The sequence below is a fragment of the Oncorhynchus nerka genome, linkage group LG1 (assembly GCF_034236695.1).
Source record: "Oncorhynchus nerka isolate Pitt River linkage group LG1, Oner_Uvic_2.0, whole genome shotgun sequence".
Classification (NCBI taxonomy): Eukaryota; Metazoa; Chordata; class Actinopteri; order Salmoniformes; family Salmonidae; genus Oncorhynchus; species Oncorhynchus nerka.
Genome location: NC_088396.1, coordinates 56,279,908 through 56,300,049, shown reverse-complemented (window position 1 = coordinate 56,300,049; position 20,142 = coordinate 56,279,908). Strand labels below are relative to the sequence as shown.

Below are 20,142 nucleotides of genomic sequence, written 5' to 3'. Positions count from 1 at the left end.
GCCTCTAAGGTGCAGGGTAGAGCACCAGGTGGTAACCAGTGTAGGGCAGCAGCCTCTAAGGTGCAGGGTAGAGCACCAGGTGGTAACCAGTGTAGGGCAGCAGCCTCTAAGGTGCAGGGTAGAGCACCAGGTGGTAACCAGTGTAGGGCAGCAGCCTCTAAGGTGCAGGGTAGAGCACCAGGTGGTAACCAGTGTAGGGCAGCAGCCTCTAAGGTGCAGGGTAGAGCACCAGGTGGTAACCAGTGTAGGGCACCAGGTGGTAACCAGTGTAGGGCAGCAGCCTCTAAGGTGCAGGGTAGAGCACCAGGTGGTAACCAGTGTAGGGCAGCAGCCTCTAAGGTGCAGGGCAGCAGCCTCTAAGGTGTAGGGCAGCAGCCTCTAAGGTGCAGGGCAGCAGCCTCTAAGGTGTAGGGCAGCAGCCTCTAAGGTGCAGGGCAGCAGCCTCTAAGGTGTAGGGCAGCAGCCTCTAAGGTGCAGGGCAGCAGCCTCTAAGGTGTAGGGCAGCAGCCTCTAAGGTGTAGGGCAGCAGCCTCTAAGGTGCAGGGTAGAGCACCAGGTGGTAACCAGTGTAGGGCAGCAGCCTCTAAGGTGCAGGGTAGAGCACCAGGTGGTAACCAGTGTAGGGCAGCAGCCTCTAAGGTGCAGGGTAGAGCACCAGGTGGTAACCAGTGTAGGGCAGCAGCCTCTAAGGTGCAGGGTAGAGCACCAGGTGGTAACCAGTGTAGGGCAGCAGCCTCTAAGGTGCAGGGTAGAGCACCAGGTGGTAACCAGTGTAGGGCAGCAGCCTCTAAGGTGCAGGGTAGAGCACCAGGTGGTAACCAGTTAGGGCAGCAGCCTCTAAGGTGCAGGGTAGAGCACCAGGTGGTAACCAGTGTAGGGCAGCAGCCTCTAAGGTGCAGGGTAGAGCACCAGGTGGTAACCAGTGTAGGGCAGCAGCCTCTAAGGTGCAGGGTAGAGCACCAGGTGGTAACCAGTGTAGGGCAGCAGCCTCTAAGGTGCAGGGTAGAGCACCAGGTGGTAACCAGTGTAGGGCAGCAGCCTCTAAGGTGCAGGGTAGAGCACCAGGTGGTAACCAGTGTAGGGCAGCAGCCTCTAAGGTGTAGGGCAGCAGCCTCTAAGGTGCAGGGCAGCAGCCTCTAAGGTGTAGGGCAGCAGCCTCTAAGGTGTAGGGCAGCAGCCTCTAAGGTGCAGGGTAGAGCACCAGGTGGTAACCAGTGTAGGGCAGCAGCCTCTAAGGTGCAGGGTAGAGCACCAGGTGGTAACCAGTGTAGGGCAGCAGCCTCTAAGGTGCAGGGTAGAGCACCAGGTGGTAACCAGTGTAGGGCAGCAGCCTCTAAGGTGCAGGGTAGAGCACCAGGTGGTAACCAGTGTAGGGCAGCAGCCTCTAAGGTGCAGGGTAGAGCACCAGGTGGTAACCAGTGTAGGGCAGCAGCCTCTAAGGTGCAGGGTAGAGCAGCAGGTGGTAGCCGGCTAGTGACAGTGACTAAGTTCAGGGTAGAGCAGCAGGTGGTAGCCGGCTAGTGACAGTGACTAAGTTCAGGGTAGAGCAGCAGGTGGTAGCCGGCTAGTGACAGTGACTAAGTTCAGGGTAGAGCACCAGGTGGTAGCCGGCTAGTGACAGTGACTAAGTTCAGGGTAGAGCACCAGGTGGTAGCCGGCTAGTGACAGTGACTAAGTTCAGGGTAGAGCACCGGGTGGTAGCCGGCTAGTGACAGTGACTAAGTTCAGGGTAGGGTACCGGGTGATAGCCGGCTAGTGACAGTGACTAAGTTCAGGGTAGGGTACTGGGTGGAGGCCGGCTAGTGATGTCTATTTAACAGTCTGATGGCCTTGAGATAGAAGCTGTGTTTTAGTCTCTCTGTCCCAGCTTTGATGCACCTGTACTGACCTCGCCTTCTGGATGGTCGCGGGGTGAACAGGCATTGGCTCGGGTTGTTGATGTCCATGATGATCTTGTTGGCCTTCCTGTGACATCGGGTGCTGTAGGTGTCCTGGTGGGCAGGTAGTGTGCCCGCTGGTGTCCGTTGGGCAGAACGCACCACCGTCTAGAGAGCCCTGTGGTTGCTGCCGGTGCAGTTGTCGTACCAGGCGGTGATACAGCCTGACAGGATGCTCTCAATTGTGCATCTGTAAAAGTTTGTGAGGGTCTTAGTGGCCAAGACACATTTCTTCAGCTTCCTGAGGTTGAAGAGGAGCTGTTGCATCTCTGTGTGGGTGGACCATTTCAGATTGTCAGTGATGTGTACGCCGAGGAACTTGAAGCTTTTCACTTTTGACGTTGAGTGAGAGGTTGTTTTCCTGACACCACACTCCGAGTGCCCTCACCTCTTCCCTGCAGGTTGTCTTGTCATTGTTGGTAATCAGGCCTACTACTGTTGGGTCGTCTACAAACTTCACGATTGAGTTGGAGGCTTGCGTGGCCACGCAGTCATGGGTGAACAGGGGGTACAGGAGGGGGCTGAGCACGCACCCTTGTGGTGCCCCAGTGTTGAGGATCAGCATAGTGGAAATGTTGTTTCCTACCTTCACCACCTGGGGTCCAAGACCCAGTTGGACAGGGCGTGGTACAGACCCAGGTTCCCGAGCTTAATGATGAGCTTGGAGGGTTATGGTGTTGAAGGCTGTTCTGTAGTCAATGAACAGCATTCGTCCTCTTGTCCAGGTGAGATGGCGATTGTATCGCCTGTGGAACTATTGTGGTGGTTTGCAAACTGAAGTGGGTGTAGGGCAGGTGTAGCTCGAGGGCCACGTCGGGATTTTGTAATTCAACTGAGGGATGCATTTTTTGGGCAACCAATTGTTTGTTAAAATCAATTTGCGGGGGCTTCCCGAGTGGCGCAGCGGTCTAAGGCACTGCATCGCAGTGCTTGAGGCGTCACTACAGACCTGTGGCTGTGTCACAGCTGGCCGTGACTGGGAGACCCACGAGGCTGCGCACAATGGGCCCAGCGTCGTCTGGGTTAGGAGAGGGTTTGGCGGGCCGAAATGTCCTTGTCCTGTCGTGCTCTAGCGACTCCTGTGGCAGGCCAGGTGCATGTACGCTGACACGGTCGCCAGGTGTACGGTGTTTCCTCTGACACATTGGCGCGACTGGCTTCCGGGTTAAGCGGGCGTTGTGTCAAGCAGTGCGGCTTGGTTGGGTCGTGTTTCGGGGGACGCACGGCTCTCAACCTTTGCCTCTCCTGAGTCCGTACGGGAGTTGCAGTTGAGGGAACAAGACTGTAACTACCAATTGGATACCATGAAATTGGGGAGATAAAAATGGGTAAAATGTCTCGTTGAAGTGCCCGACGGGCCGGTTATGGCCCACGGGCCGTGCTTTGCCCCCCTTTGGTCTAGGGTGTCAGGTAAGGTAGAGGTGATATGATCCTTGACTAGTCTCTCAAAGCACTTCATGATGACAGAAGTGAGTGCTTCTGGGTGATAGTCATTTAGTTAAGTTACCTTCGCTTTCTTGGGTACATGAACAATGGTGGCCATCTTGAAGCAAGTGGGGACCGCAGACTGGGATAGGGAGAGATTGAATACGTCCGTAAATACTTCAGCCAGCTGGACGTTGGGTTGACGTCTGGGCCGACAGCCTTGCAAGGGTTAACATGCTTAAATGTCTTATGTCGGTCACGGAGAAGGAGAACCCACGGTACTCGGGAGCAGCCTGCTTCCGTGGCACTGTGTTATCTTCAAAGCGGGTGAAGAAGGTGTTTAGCTTGTCCGAGAGCAAGACATCGGTGTCAGCGATGTGGCCGGTTTTGCCATTGTAATCCGTGATTGTCTGTAGACCCTGCCACATACGTCTTGTGTCTGAGTCGTTGAATTTCATCACCACTTTGTCTCTGTATTGACAGCGTGTTGGATTGCCTTACGGAGGACACAACTGGACTGTTTGTGTTCAACCATATTCCCAGTCCCCTTGCCTTGGTTAAACGCGGTCGTTCGTGATTTCAGTTTTTCACAACTGCTGGCAACTATTGACCCCAGTGTCCAGGGTCAACGTGGCGGATGTGTTGTTACCTACCCTCACCGCCTGGGTGTGGCCCGTCAGGAAGTCCAGGATCCAGTTGCAGAGGGATGTGTTCAGTCCCATGGTCAACCCGGATAGATTTTTAGTTTTTTAGATGTTTAGAATTTGCATTCCTGCAGTTTCTGTTTCTGTCATATTGTCTGCTAAGCGCTGGTTTACAGCACTTTCATATTATATTGTGCGACTCATCCTTGATTTAACCCAGAAAGACCCTTAGAAATGTGTTGAAATGGCTGTATCAACTATGTTGTATGTCCGATGCTGGGTTTTCCAGCATCCCCTCTCTCTACAACTCAATTCTAACTCATTTATATTACTCATTCTACGGTAAGCCACTCGTATGTCAAATAACATTTTGATGCCTTTTGTTTTTCCTTCCAGCATCCCCTGAGCTCCCCGGCAGGAGGAGCGCCCGTTCCAGGCCCAATGTGCCCAGGAAGGAGGAGGTAGTGGAGTCTCTGCCCTCCCTGAACACAGAGGTGTGGAGCTGGGGCCGGGGGCAGGAGGGACAGCTGGGCCACGGAGACCAGCTACCCAGGCTCCAGCCGCTGTGTATCAAGAGCCTGAATGGAGAGGAGGTAGTGAAGGTAGCGGCAGGAACACACCACTCTCTGGCCCTTTCTGCACAGTGTCAGGTAAAAGCACAGTCCCCATCACACTCACAGTTCCCTCATCCTATCGCCTTATCCCATCGCCTCATCCCATCGCCTCACCCCATCGCCTCACCCCATCGCCTCACCCCATCGCCTCATCCCATCGCCTCACCCCATCGCCTCACCCCATCGCCTCACCCCAACGCCTCACCCCATCGCCTCACCCCATCGCCTCACCCCATCGCCCCATCCCATCGCCTCATCCCATCGCCTCATCCCATCGCCTCATCCCATCGCCTCATCCCATCGCCTCATCCCATCGCCTCACCCCATCCTCATCCCATCGCCTCACCCCATCGCCTCACCCCATCGCCTCACCCCATCGCCTCACCCCATCGCCTCATCCCATCGCCTCATCCCATCGCCTCATCCCATCGCCTCATCCCATCGCCTCATCCCATCGCCTCATCCCATCGCCTCACCCCATCACCTTATCCTATTGCCAAGTCATTAGCCATTTTAGCATTGTATTTATTTGATTGCCTCTTCTTTTGAATTTAGAGGAGAGACTGTTAAGAAGTTGTTATGGTGTGAGCAGATGTAGCGCAACGTAGCTAATATTGTAGCGTCCTATAAATGGAGAGGCTGGTGTGTAATATAACCAGGCTCTATCACCCCAGGTGTTTTCGTGGGGTAGCAACAGATCCGGCCAGTTGGGACACATGAACAGCCCCACTACCATGCCTCAACAGGCCAAGGTACTCTACCTACATTGACCTACGTTGGAGGGCATATGTTCTTGTCTTTAGTTCTTCATGGTTATACTGCGCTGTTGGTCTGGTGGTCTAGCCTGCTGGTCTGGTGGTCTAGCCTGCTGGTCTAGCCTGCTGGTCTGGTGGTCTAGCCTGCTGGTCTAGGCTGGTGGTCTAGGCTGCTGGTCTGGTGGTCTAGCCTGCTGGTCTAGCCTGCTGGTCTAGCCTGCTGGTCTGGTGGTCTAGGCTGCTGGTCTGGTGGTCTAGGCTGCTGGTCTAGGCTGGTGGTCTAGGCTGCTGGTCTAGGCTGGTGGTCTAGGCTGCTGGTCTGGTGGTCTAGCCTGCTGGTCTAGCCTGCTGGTCTAGCCTGCTGGTCTGGTGGTCTAGGCTGCTGGTCTGGTGGTCTAGGCTGCTGGTCTGGTGGTCTAGGCTGCTGGTCTGGTGGTCTAGCCTGCTGGTCTGGTGGTCTAGCCTGCTGGTCTGGTGGTCTAGCCTGCTGGTCTAGGCTGCTGGTCTGGTGGTCTAGGCTGCTGGTCTGGTGGTCTAGCCTGCTGGTCTAGGCTGCTGGTCTGGTGGTCTAGCCTGCTGGTCTGGTGGTCTAGCCTGCAGGTCTGGTGGTCTAGGCTGCTGGTCTGGTGGTCTAGCCTGCTGGTCTAGCCTGCTGGTCTGGTGGTCTAGCCTGCTGGTCTGGTGGTCTAGCCTGCAGGTCTGGTGGTCTAGGCTGCTGGTCTGGTGGTCTAGCCTGCTGGTCTAGCCTGCTGGTCTGGTGGTCTAGCCTGCTGGTCTAGCCTGCTGGTCTGGTGGTCTAGCCTGCTGGTCTAGCCTGCTGGTCTGGTGGTCTAGCCTGCTGGTCTAGGCTGCTGGTCTGGTGGTCTAGCCTGCTGGTCTGGTGGTCTAGCCTGCTGGTCTAGGCTGCTGGTCTGGTGGTCTAGCCTGCTGGTCTAGGCTGCTGGTCTGGTGGTCTATCCTGCTGGTCTGGGGTCTAGCCTGCAGGTCTGGTGGTCTAGCCTGCTGGTCTAGCCTGCTGGTCTGGTGGTCTAGCCTGCTGGTCTAGCCTGCTGGTCTGGTGGTCTAGGCTGCTGGTCTGGTGGTCTAGGCTGCTGGTCTGGTGGTCTAGCCTGCTGGTCTGGTGGTCTAGGCTGCTGGTCTGGTGGTCTAGCCTGCTGGTCTGGTGGTCTAGGCTGCTGGTCTGGTGGTCTAGCCTGGCTGGTCTAGCCTGCTGGTCTGGTGGTCTAGGCTGCTGGTCTGGTCTAGCCTGCTGGTCTGGTGGTCTAGGCTGCTGGTCTGGTGGTCTAGGCTGCTGGTCTGGGGTCTAGGCTGCTGGTCTGGGGGTCTAGGCTGCTGGTCTGGGGGTCTAGGCTGCTGGTCTGGGGGTCTAGGCTGCTGCTCTGGGGGTCTAGCCTGCTGGTCTGGGGGTCTAGCCTGCTGTTCTGGGGGTCTAGGCTGCTGGTCTGGGGGTCTAGGCTGCTGGTCTGGTGGTCTAGCCTGCTGGTCTAGCCTGCTGGTCTAGCCTGCTGGTCTGGTGGTCTAGCCTGCTGGTCTAGCCTGCTGGGCTGGTGGTCTAGCCTGCTGGTCTAGCCTGCTGGTCTGGTGGTCTAGCCTGCTGGTCTAGCCTGCTGGTCTGGTGGTCTAGCCTGCTGGTCTGGTGGTCTAGCCTGCTGGTCTGGTGGTCTAGCCTGCTGGTCTAGGCTGCTGGTCTGGTGGTCTAGCCTGCTGGTCTCTAGCCTGCTGGTCTGGTGGTCTAGCCTGCTGGTCTAGGCTGCTGGTCTGGTGGTCTAGCCTGCTGGTCTGGTGGTCTAGCCTGCTGGTCTAGGCTGCTGGTCTGGTGGTCTAGCCTGCTGGTCTGGTGGTCTAGCCTGCTGGTCTGGTGGTCTAGCCTGCAGGTCTGGTGGTCTAGCCTGCTGGTCTAGGCTGCTGGTCTGGTGGTCTAGCCTGCTGGTCTGGTGGTCTAGCCTGCTGGTCTGGTGGTCTAGGCTGCTGGTCTGGTGGTCTAGCCTGCTGGTCTGGTGGTCTAGCCTGCTGGTCTAGCCTGCTGGTCTGGTGGTCTAGGCTGCTGGTCTGGTGGTCTAGGCTGCTGGTCTGGTGGTCTAGCCTGCTGGTCTGGTGGTCTAGGCTGCTGGTCTGGTGGTCTAGCCTGCTGGTCTGGTGGTCTAGGCTGCTGGTCTGGTGGTCTAGCCTGCTGGTCTAGCCTGCTGGTCTGGTGGTCTAGGCTGCTGGTCTGGGGGTCTAGGCTGCTGGTCTGGTGGTCTAGGCTGCTGGTCTGGTGGTCTAGCCTGCTGGTCTGGTGGTCTAGGCTGCTGGTCTGGTGGTCTAGGCTGCTGGTCTGAGGGTCTAGGCTGCTGGTCTGGGGGTCTAGGCTGCTGGTCTGGGGGTCTAGCCTGCTGGTCTGGGGGTCTAGCCTGCTGGTCTGGGGGTCTAGGCTGCTGGTCTGCTGGTCTAGCCTGCAGTTCTAGCTTAGTGGTCCCAGATCTGTTACCTGCTGTAAAGCCAATTCCTACTGTTGTTGTCATCATTATATTTGGCCTGTCAACAACCATAGGAGGTTAGCTTCACAGCAGAAACAGATCTGGGCCCACTACTGATACTGTTACCTTGCCAGCAGGTCCCTCACACTCTGACATCTCACAAATCACACTCAGATGTCAGAGGGTCTGTTTGTGTGGGACCTGGTGGCAGGGCAGAGCCACAGTGTGTTCCTTGCTGATCTTGTGTGTGTTTGTGTGTGTTGACCTCCTCTCAGATGTCAAAGGGTCTGCGTGTGTGGGACCTGGCAGCTGGGCAGAGCCACAGTGTTTTCCTGGCTGATGGTGACTGCTGCCAGCCCATCCTCTGTTACAGCGGTCAACAGGTCAGTATGTCCCCTGCGTGTTACAGAGGTCAACAGGTCAGTATGTCCCGTGTTACAGAGGTCAACAGGTCAGTATGTCCCGTGTTACAGAGGTCAACAGGTCAGTATGTCCCCTGCTACAGAGGTCAACAGGTCAGTATGTCCCCTGCTACAGAGGTCAACAGGTCAGTATGTCCCCTGCTACAGAGGTCAACAGGTCAGTATGTCCCCTGCTACAGAGGTCAACAGGTCAGTATGTCCCGTGTTACAGAGGTCAACAGGTGTCCCGTGTTACAGAGGTCAACAGGTCAGTATGTCCCGTGTTACAGAGGTCAACAGGTCAGTATGTCCCGTGTTACAGAGGTCAACAGGTCAGTATGTCCCGTGTTACAGAGGTCAACAGGTCAGTATGTCCCGTGTTACAGAGGTCAACAGGTCAGTATGTCCTGTAAAGCCCAGTTCAGATCCAGTAGACGTGACACAACGTTCGTAATAAGTTCGTTCTACAACAGTTTGCTTCTGAACGATGTAGTTTTAGAACGTCTCACGTCGGCTGCTGAAGTTTCCAAAATACAGTATTACATTTGAGTAATTTTGCAGACTTACAGGAGCAATTAGAAATAAGTGCCCTGCTCAGGGGTACATCGACATTTTTTTCACCTAGTCGGCCCGGGGTTTTGAACCAGCGATCATTCGGTTTTTGGCCCAACACTCTTAAACACTATGCTATCTGCCGCCCTTTGTCAAATCTTGACCGAAGACTTACGGCGAGACGGGTCCCTTTGGCCAATCAGAGAACAGTGCGCTGATGTTCTGTGTTCAGCCAAGCAGCTAGCTTGCTAGCTAGCCTAGCGGACACCTAGCTAGCTGTATAGCTGCAGTAGTAGCTAGCCAAGCGGACACCTAGCTAGCTGTATTGCTGCAGTAGTAGCTAGCCAAGCGGACACCTAGCTAGCTGTATAGCTGCAGTAGTAGCTAGCCAAGCGGACACCTAGCTAGCTGTATTGCTGCAGTAGTAGCTAGCCAAGCGGACACCTAGCTAGCTGTATTGCTGCAGTAGTAGCTAGCCAAGCGGACACCTAGCTAGCTGTATAGCTGCAGTAGTAGCTAGCCAAGCGGACACCTAGCCAGCTGTATTGCTGCAGTAGTAGCTAGCCAAGCGGACACCTAGCCAGCTGTATTGCTGCAGTAGTAGCTAGCCAAGCGGACACCTAGCTAGCTGTATAGCTGCAGTAGTAGCTAGCAAAGCGGACACCTAGCTAGCTGTATAGCTGCAGTAGTAGCTAGCCAAGCGGACACCTAGCTAGCTGTATTGCTGCAGTAGTAGCTAGCCAAGCGGACACCTAGCTAGCTGTATAGCTGCAGTAGTAGCTAGCCAAGCGGACACCTAGCTAGCTGTATAGCTGCAGTAGTAGCTAGCCAAGCGGACACCTAGCTAGCTGTATAGCTGCAGTAGTAGCTAGCCAAGCGGACACCTAGCTAGCTGTATAGCTGCAGTAGTAGCTAGCCAAGCGGACACCTAGCTAGCTGTATTGCTGCAGTAGTAGCTAGCCAAGCGGACACCTGCAGCTAGCCAAGCTGCTATAGCTGCAGTAGTAGCTGTATAGCTGCAGTAGTAGCTAGCCAAGCGGACACCTAGCTAGCTGTATAGCTGCAGTAGTAGCTAGCCAAGCGGACACCTAGCTAGCTGTATAGCTGCAGTAGTAGCTAGCCAAGCGGACACCTAGCTAGCTGTATTGCTGCAGTAGTAGCTAGCCAAGCGGACACCTAGCTAGCTGTATTGCTGCAGTAGTAGCTAGCCAAGCGGACACCTAGCTAGCTGTATTGCTGCAGTAGTAGCTAGCCAAGCGGACACCTAGCTAGCTGTATTGCTGCAGTAGTAGCTAGCCTAGCTTGCTGATATTTCACTACAAAGTGCATGTATTCAGTTTGCTACAACATAGGATAGCTTTGTTTCAAATTGTCATCACGTCATTCTAAAGAGGCACCGTTTCTGTGGAAACGGTCTCAACTGCACAGCTGGTCTTCTTACTCTGGGCTCCCGAGTGGCGCAGTGGTCTAAGGCACTGCATCTCAGTGACAGAGGCGTCACTACAGACACCCTGGTTCGATTCCAGGCTGTATCACAACCGGGCCATAATTGGGAGTCCCATAGGGTGGCGCACAATTGGCCGAGCGTCGTCCAGGTTTGGACGGGGTAGGCCATCATTGTAAATAATATTTTTTTTTTTAACTGACTTAACTAGTGAAATAAAGGTTAAATAAAACAAAATAATGTGAATGCCTGGTCTTTAGTCAGCTGTTCTACAATCCCAAATTCTAAAACGGGATCGTTTTGTCTCGTCTTATGTTGGCTAATGTATCTGAACCGGACTTGACATGTGTTGTATACTGTATACGTTATGTGTTGTGTCTTGTGATGCTAAATACACTGAGTGTACAAAACATTAGGAGCATCTTCCTAATATTGAGTTAGGAAGGTGTTCAGAACAGCCTCAATTCGTCGGGGACATGGACTCTACAAGGTATCTAAAGCGTTCCACAGGGATGCTGGTCCATGTTGACTCTACAAGGTGTCTAAAGCGTTCCACAGGGATGCTGGTCCATGTTGACTCTACAAGGTGTCTAAAGCGTTCCACGTTGACTCTACAAGGTGTTGAAAGCGTTCCACAGGGATGCTGGACCATGTTGACTCTACAAGGTGTTGAAAGCGTTCCACAGGGATGCTGGACCATGTTGACTCTACAAGGTATTGAAAGCGTTCCACAGGGATGCTGGCCCATGTTGACTCTACAAGGTATTGATGGCGTTCCACAGGGATGCTGGCCCATGTTGACTCTACAAGGTGTTGATGGCGTTCCACAGGGATGCTGGCCCATGTTGACTCTACAAGGTGTTGAAAGCGATCCACAGGGATGCTGGTCCATGTTGACTCTACAAGGTGTCTAAAGCGTTCCACAGGGATGCTGGTCCATGTTGACTCTACAAGGTGTTGAAAGCGTTCCACAGGGATGCTGGCCCATGTTGACTCTACAAGGTGTCTAAAGCGTTCCACTGGGATGCTGGTCCATGTTGACTCCAATGCTTCCCAGCAGTTGTGTCAAGTCGGCTGGATGTCCTTTGAATGGTGGATCATTCTTGATACACACAGGAAACTGTCGAGCGTAAAGATTTATTTTTTAAACATGTTACCCAACTTGTCATTGTTTATTGTTTATATTGTGAGAACTTATAGATTGTTTATTGTTTATATTGTGTTTCATTTCTGTATTTCTTCGGTTTATGTTCCTGTACATGTAGAGTCATTTTTCAGTATCTGCTGAATCAATAGGTTTCTGGACGAGTCTCTTCCCCTTCTGCTGTGTGTGTGTGTGTGTGTGTGTGTGTGTGTGTGTGTGTGTGTGTGTGTGTTTTTGTATAGTCAGTGAATGTATGACAGGAATGCCTTTTTATAGTTGAACAAATTTCCCTATGGAACAATAAAGTATTAATGAATTAATTCAGGTGCTGGAGACCACACCTGAGAACCACATACCTGGGACAGGGTCAACTGAGAGCTCTCCGTCTAGAACTGACACGTACACCCTGAGACCTGTCCTACTGCCCTTCTGTGTGAATGTGAGTCCAACATAATACCTCTCTATAATATGTAGAAAGAACGTTTTTACTCGACTGAGTAAAAAGCTAAGTCATGGCTAATATAGCCGACAGCTATATGCAGTGCCTTGCGAAAGTATTCGGCCCCCTTGAACTTTGTGACCTTTTGCCACATTTCAGGCTTCAAACATAAAGATATAAAACTGTATTTTTTTGTGAAGAATCAACAACAAGTGGGACACAATCATGAAGTGGAACGACATTTATTGGATATAAGTTTTAACTTTTTTAACAAATCAAAAACTGAAAAATTGGGCGTGCAAAATTATACAGTTTTATATCTTTATGTTTGAAGCCTGAAATGTGGCAAAAGGTCACAAAGTTCAAGGGAGCCGAATACTTTCGCAAGGCACTGTACCTCTGTATAATATGTAGAAAGAACGTTTTTACCCAAACTCACTTCGGCCCAGCTTGAACGAAAGGGTGCTCGACTGAGGAACTGAGTAAAATCCCACAACATTCCTTTACCCCAGAACACTTCGACTCCTACCAGTAACTTGTCCCCTGAAACTTGGCTGTAGACTCCTACCAGTAACTTGTCCCTGAGAGTTGGCTGTAGACTCCTACCAGTAACTTGTCCCTGAGACTTGGCTGTAGACTCGTAGGCTAACTCCGTAAGAGCCTACAGTCATGTATCTGGGCAATATCATAACAAGCCACATCAAATATTGCTATGTAATGTGTTGGTGTGTTCCCGTCTAGATGGGCTACATCAACAGTGTGTATGGCGGAGGACAGTCCTGTCTAGCCCAGGCTGACCTCAACGTGATGGGGTTCATCTCTGCTCTTCACGAGCTGGCTGCAGCAGACAGGAAGTATTACTGCAGGCTCAGAGACGTCAACAAGCGGGTGGTCAGCCCACTACTGAAGAAAGGTGAGACAAAAGACAAACGAAAAGTGAAAGACTGAAGTTACATACATGGGATGCTTCAGAATGTCTGGAATAGAAAAGGCAGAAATAACACAATTCAATAAGCATTCGTAGCCAGTCATCCAAAACATAGCCCTACGCAGTCGTTAAATTCCTATAGAAGGTGGCTGAGGATGTGTGTTCAACATACAGTGGGGGAGAAAGTATTTAGTCAGCCACCATTTGTGCAAGTTCTCCCACTTAAAAAGATGAGAGAGGCCTGTAATTTTCGTCATAGGTACAATTCAACTATGACAGACAAAATGAGAAAAGAAAATCCAGGAAATCACATTGTAGGATTTTTAATGAATTTATTTGCAAATTATGGTGGAAAATAAGTATTTGGTCAATAACAAAAGTTTATCTCAATACTTTGTTATATACCCTTTGTTGGCAATGACAGAGGTCAAATGTTTTCTGTAAGTCTTCACAAGGTTTTCACAAACTGTTGCTGGTATTTTGGCCCATTCCTCCATGCAGATCTCCTCTAGAGCAGTGATGTTTTGGAGCTGTTGCTGGGCAATACGGACTTTCAACTCCCTCCAAAGATTTTCTATGGGGTTGAGATCTGGAGACTGGCTAGGCCACTCCAGGACCTTGAAATGCTTCTTACGAAGCCACTCCTTCATTGCCCGGGTGGTGTGTTTGGGATCATTGTCAAGAACGTAAAAGTGCAATATGTGCTATGTAAGAAAGAAGTTTTAGGTTGACGGACTACCAGGACGTGTACTCAGAGCATGCTCGGACCAACTGGCAAGTATCTTCACTGACATTTTCAACCTCTCCCTGACTGAGTCTTTTTAATACTTACATGTTTCAAGCAGACAACCATAATCCCTGAAAGAGAAGGTAACCTGCCTAAATAGCAAAAACATCTGCCACATTGATACTCAACACGGGGGCCCCTCAGGGGTGCGTGCTTAGGCCCCTCTTGTACTCCCTGTTCACCCACGACTGCGTGGCCAAGCACGACTCCAACACCATCATTAAGCCTGCTGACGATACAATGGTGGTAGACCTGATCACCAACAATGATGAGACAGCCTATAGGGAGGAGGTCAGAGACCTGGCAGTGTGGTACCAGGAAAACAACCTCTCCCTCAACGTGAGCAAGACAAAGGAGATGATCGTTCACTACAGGAAAAGGAGGGCCGAACACACCCCCATTCACATGGACAGGGCTGTAGTGGAACAGGTTGAGAGCTTTAAGTTCCTGGGTGTCCACATCACCAACAAACTAGAATGGTCCGAACACACCAAGACAGTCGTGAAGAGGGTACGACAAAACCTATCCCCCTGAAAAGATGAAAAGATGTGGCATTGGTCCTCAGATCCTCAAAAGGTTCTACAGCTGCACCATCGAACTGGTTGCATCACCACCTGGTACGGCAACTTCTCGGCATCCGACCATAAGGCACTACAGAGGGTATTGTGTACTGCCCAGTACATCACTGGGGCCAAGTTTCCTGCCATCCAGGACCTCTATACCAGGCGGTGTCAGAGGAATCCCTAAAAATGTGTCAAATACGCCAGCCACCCAAGTCATAGACTGTTCTCTCTGCTACCGCACGGCAAGCTATACCGGAGCGCCAAGTCTAGGTCCAAAAAGCTCCTTAACAGCTTCTACCCCCAAGCCATGAGACTGCTGAACAATGAATCAAATGGCCACCCAGACTAATTAAAACGACCCCCTTCTCTTCTCCTCCTCCCCCCTACAAATGACCTGTAACCCCCCACCTCTTTATTGTGTTATTTAAATGTTTTTGCAAGAGTTTCACGGTCTACACCTGTTTTATTCGGCATATGTGATAAATAACATTTGATTTGATTTGACTCCCAGCTGGACTAGAGGAATACTTTTGTAAGAATGTTGTTCATGGACTAAAGCACAGCCTTCAACACCCTCCATGCTCATCACCTAAGCTTCCTGACGGGTCTACCCCAGGTGGTGAATGTCTTCACTGACATTCCCTGTGTTGTATGCAAAAACACCTCCGCCTCCACTTGTCCTCAACACAGGGGCCCCACAGGGGTGCGTGCCCAGCCCCCTCCGATACTCCCTGTTCACCCGTGACTGTGTGGCCACGCACGTCTCCAACTCAATCATTAAGTTTGCTGATGACACAACAGTGGTAAAGAGTGTGTTGGACTGATCACAATCAATCAATCAATCAAATGTATTTATAAAGCCCTTTATACATCACGATATCACAAAGTGCTTACAGAAACCCAGCCTAAAACCCCAAACAGCAAGCAATGCAGTTGTAGAAGCACAGTGGCTAGGAAAAACTCCCTAGAAAGGCCAAAACCTAGGAAGAAACCTAGAGAGGAACCAGGCTATGAGGGGTGGCCAGTCCTCTTCTGGCTGATCCAAGTGTTGTAGAGAGGGTGGTGGATTGAACTGTGTTGTAGAGAGGGTGGTGGATTGATCTGTGTTGTAGAGAGGGTGAAGGATTGATCTGTGTTGTAGAGAGGGTGAAGGATTGATCTGTGTTGTAGAGAGGGTGAAGGATTGATCTGTGTTGTAGAGAGGGTGAAGGATTGATCTGTGTTGTAGAGAGGGTGAAGGATTGATCTGTGTTGTAGAGAGGGTGAAGGATTGATCTGTGTTGTAGAGAGGGTGGTGAATTGATCTGTGATGTAGAGAGGGTAGTGAATTGATCTGTGTTGTAGAGAGGGTGAAGGATTGATCTGTGTTGTAGAGAGGGTGAAGGATTGATCTGTGTTGTAGAGAGGGTGAAGGATTTGTCTGTGTTGTAGAGAGGGTGGTGGATTGATCTGTGTTGTAGAGAGGGTGGTGGATTGATCTGTGTTGTAGAGAGGGTGAAGGATTGATCTGTGTTGTAGAGAGGGTGAAGTGAATTGATCTGTGTTGTAGAGAGGGTGGTGGATTGATCTGTGTTGTAGAGAGGGTGAAGGATTGATCTGTGTTGTAGAGAGGGTGGTGGATTGATCTGTGTTGTAGAGAAGGATTGATCTGTGTTGTGAAGGATTGATCTGTGTTGATTGATCTGTGTTGAGAGGGTGAAGGATTGATCTGTGTTGTAGAGAGGGTGAAGGATTGATCTGTGTTGTAGAGAGGGTGAAGGATTGATCTGTGTTGTGAAGATTGATCTGTGTTGTAGAGAGGGTGGTGGATTGATCTGTGTTGTAGAGAGGGTGAAGGATTGATCTGTGTTGTAGAGAGGGTGTTGGATTGATCTGTGTTGTAGAGAGGGTGGTGAATTGATCTGTGTTGTAGAGACGGTGGTGGATTGATCTGTGTACTCTCTGTGTCTCCTCTAGAGTCTGTGTGCACGGTGTTGGGCCAAACGTCCAGCCTGCTGTTCCAGTCCCTGGCTAGTAGCTACAGCAGGCTCTGCCACCTGACCGGACAACACTCCGTCTCCCTTACAGCCTTCCTCCATACTGACCGGGACGTCAAGGGACTGGTCATCCTGAAACACGCTAACACCTTCCTGGACATGTATAAAGAGCAAGTACACAATTACTAGGCTGAGATGTCTGCTGTCTGTTTTAGTGTTGTTTCTTCTGTCGTAGTTACACTGTCAAATGGCCTCCGCCTGAGTGTTCCCTTCTCCTCCGCCTGAGTGTTCCCTTCTCCTCCTCCCTTCTCCTCCGCCTGAGTGTTCCCTTCTCCTCCTCCCTTCTCCTCCGCCTGAGTGTTCCCTTCTCCTCCGCCTGAGTGTTCCCTTCTCCTCCGCCCGAGTGTTCCCTTCTCCTCCGCCCGAGTGTTCCCTTCTCCTCCGCCCGAGTGTTCCCTTCTCCTCCGCCCGAGTGTTCCCTTCTCCTCCGCCCGAGTGTTCCCTTCTCCTCCGCCCGAGTGTTCCCTTCTCCTCCGCCCGAGTGTTCCCTTCTCCTCCGCCCGAGGGTTCCCTTCTCCTCCGCCCGAGGGTTCCCTTCTCCTCCGCCCGAGGGTTCCCTTCTCCTCCTCCTCTCCTCCTGAGTGTTCTCACCATCTGTTTTCTCAAGCTCTCTCTCTCTCTCTGCAGGTACTGTGGCTCAGTGGGTAATTTCCTGGTTATGGGGGGATTCCAAGCCCTCATGAAGCCCTCTGTGTAAGTCCTTCTATTTGACCTTATCCCAGTTACACTATCTTTTGTATAAACTCTTACTGTCTATTGTACTGTACATCACCCCAGTTACATTAACTTCTTGCGTCGAGCCATCCCGGATCCGGGATCGTGAATACAGCCTCAAGCTCATTAGCATAACACAACGTTAACTATTCATGAAAATCGCAAATGAAATGAAATCAATATGCTAGCTCTCAAGCTTAGCCTTTTGTTAACAACACTGTCATCTCAGATTTTCAAAAATATGCTTCTCAACCATAGCAAAACTAGCATTTGTGTAACAGTATTGATAGCTATTGATAGCTAGCATTAGCATTTAGCGTTAGCATCAGCAGGCAACATTTTCACAAAAACCAGAAAAACATTCAAATAAATAATTTACCTTTGAAGAACTTCGGATGTTTTCAATGAGGAGACTCTCAGTCAGATAGCAAATGTTCAGTTTTTCCTGAAAGATAATTTGTTTAGGAGAAATCGGTCCGTTTTCTGCGTCATGTTTGGCTACCAAAAAACCCCGAAAATTCAGTTATAAAAAAGCCGAACTTTTTCCAAAATAACTCCATAATATCGACTGAAACATGGCAAACCTTGTTTAGAATCAATCCTCAAGGTGTTTTTCTACATATCTCTTCGATGATATATCGTTCGTGGAAGTGTGCTTTCCCCTCTGAATCCCATGGGAAAATGCCTGCAGCTGAAGATTACGCACCAATTTAGACAAAGGACACCGGGCGGACCCCTGGCAAATGTAGTCTCTTATGGCCAATCTTCCAATGATATGCCTACAAATACGTCACAATGCTGCAGACACCTTGGACGAACGGCAGAGAGCTTAGGCTCGTTCATGGCACATTCACAGCCATATAAGGAGACGATGGAAAACAGAGCCTCAAAAATTCTGCTCATTTTCTGTTTGAGGTTTCATCTTGGTTTCGCCTGTAGCATGAGTTCTGTGGCACTCACAGATAATATCTTTGCAGTTTTGGAAACGTCAGAGTGTTCTCTTTCCAAAGCTGCCAATTATATGCATAGTCGAGCATCTTTTCGTGACAAAATATTGCGCTTAAAACGGGAACGTTTTTGATCCAATAATGAAATAGCGCCCCCATAGCTTCAAGAAGTTAACCATATTGACTTCCTCATCGCTAACCATATTGACTTCCTCATCACTAACCACATTGACTTCCTCATCGCTAACCATATTGACTTCCTCATCGCTAACCACATTGACTTCCTCATCGCTAACCATATTGACTTCCTCATCGCTAACCATATTGACTTCCTCATCGCTAACCATATTGACTTCCTCATCGCTAACCATATTGACTTCCTCATCGCTAACCACATTGACTTCCTCATCGCTAACCATATTGAACTAACCACATTGACTTTCTCATCACTGTGTATTGTACTGTAACTCACCCCAGTTACACTGACTTCCTCATCGCTAACCACATTGACTTCCTAACCATTGTACTGTCGCTAACCATTGACTTCCTCATCGCTAACCACATTGACTTCCATCACTAACCACATTGACTCACCCCAGTTACACTGACTTTCATTGACTTCCTCATCACTGTGTATTGTACTGTAACTCACCCCAGTTACACTAACCATATTGACTTCCTCATCACTAACCATATTGACTTCCTCATCACTAACCATATTGACTTCCTCATCACTAACCATATTGACTTCCTCATCACTAACCACATTGACTTCCTCATCACTAACCATATTGACTTCCTCATCACTAACCATATTGACTTCCTCATCACTAACCACATTGACTTCCTCATCACTAACCATATTGACTTCCTCATCACTAACCATATTGACTTCCTCATCACTAACCATATTGACTTCCTCATCGCTAACCACATTGACTTCCTCATCGCTAACCATATTGACTTCCTCATCGCTAACCATATTGACTTCCTCATCACTAACCATATTGACTTCCTCATCACTAACCACATTGACTTCCTCATCACTAACTGTGTGTTGATCAGGTAGAAACTCTCTACTTCTCTTAAAGAATGCATTGCTTTTGCAATGTGCAGCAGTGATGAGAGAAATGTGTCTTGGTGTTGAGCAAGAAGTGTAACGACAAGAGAACGTGACTCTACCTAGACAGTAGAGGACAGCTAGCCAACCAATGTATTTCTCCCAACGACAAGAGAACGTGACTCTACCTAGACAGTAGAGGACAGCTAGCCAACCAATGTATTTCTCCCAATGACAAGAGAACGTGATAATGTGACTCTACCTAGACAGTAGAGGACAGCTAGCCAACCAATGCGGTAGAGGACAGCTAGCCAACCAATGTATTTCTCCCAATGACAAGAGAACGTGATAATGTGACTCTACCTAGACAGTAGAGGACAGCTAGCCAACCAATGTATTTCTCCCAACAGTAGAGGACAGCTAGCCAACCAATGTATTTCTCCCAATGACAAGAGAACGTGATAATGTGACTCTACCTAGACAGTAGAGGACAGCTAGCCAACCAATGTATTTCTCCCAACAGTAGAGGACAGCTAGCCAACCAATGTATTTCTCCCAATGACAAGAGAACGTGGTAATGTGACTCTAGCTAGACAGTAGAGGACAGCTAGCCAACCAATGTATTTCTCCCAACAGTAGAGGGCAGCTAGCCAACCAATGTATTTCTCCCAACGACAAGAGAACGTGATAATGTGACTCTAGCTAGACAGTAGAGGACAGCTAGCCAACCAATGTATTTCTCCCAACAGTAGAGGACAGTTAGCCAACCAATGTATTTCTCCCAACACAAGAGAATGTGATAATGTGATTTCTCCCAGACAGTAGAGGACAGCTAGCCAACCAATGTATTTCTCCCAACAGTAGAGGACAGCTAGCCAACCAATGTATTTCTCCCAACAGTAGAGGACAGCTAGCCAACCAATGTATTTCTCCCAACAGTAGAGGACAGCTAGCCAACCAATGTATTTCTCCCAACAGTAGAGGACAGCTAGCCAACCAATGTATTTCTCCCAACGGTAGAGGACAGCTAGCCAACCAATGTATTTCTCCCAACGGTAGAGGACAGCTAGCCAACCAATGTATTTCTCCCAACGGTAGAGGACAGCTAGCCAACCAATGTATTTCTCCCAACGGTTCCCATCTGGATGCATCCAATACAGGGGTTATAGTTATGTGGGAAAGAGTCACTGTTTACAAAAATAATATTAACAAATAGTAATATGCAATTTAGCAGATGTTTTTTTTAAATCCAAATCCACTTATTGTCATGTGGTCCCTGGAATCAAACCCACTATG

General features: G+C 50.2%; 1 protein-coding gene across 1 annotated transcript in view; it reads left to right on the top strand.

The window, feature by feature from the left end:
• The window catches only part of als2a (alsin Rho guanine nucleotide exchange factor ALS2 a), a 152,316-nt gene that overhangs the window by 16,052 nt on the left and 116,122 nt on the right, over positions 1 to 20,142 (top strand). The window contains 7 exon segments of the mRNA XM_065019687.1: positions 4,403 to 4,656; positions 5,295 to 5,372; positions 8,107 to 8,214; positions 11,698 to 11,811; positions 12,553 to 12,724; positions 16,046 to 16,235; positions 16,753 to 16,818. Of these exon segments, the coding sequence (XP_064875759.1) occupies positions 4,403 to 4,656; positions 5,295 to 5,372; positions 8,107 to 8,214; positions 11,698 to 11,811; positions 12,553 to 12,724; positions 16,046 to 16,235; positions 16,753 to 16,818 (982 nt within the window).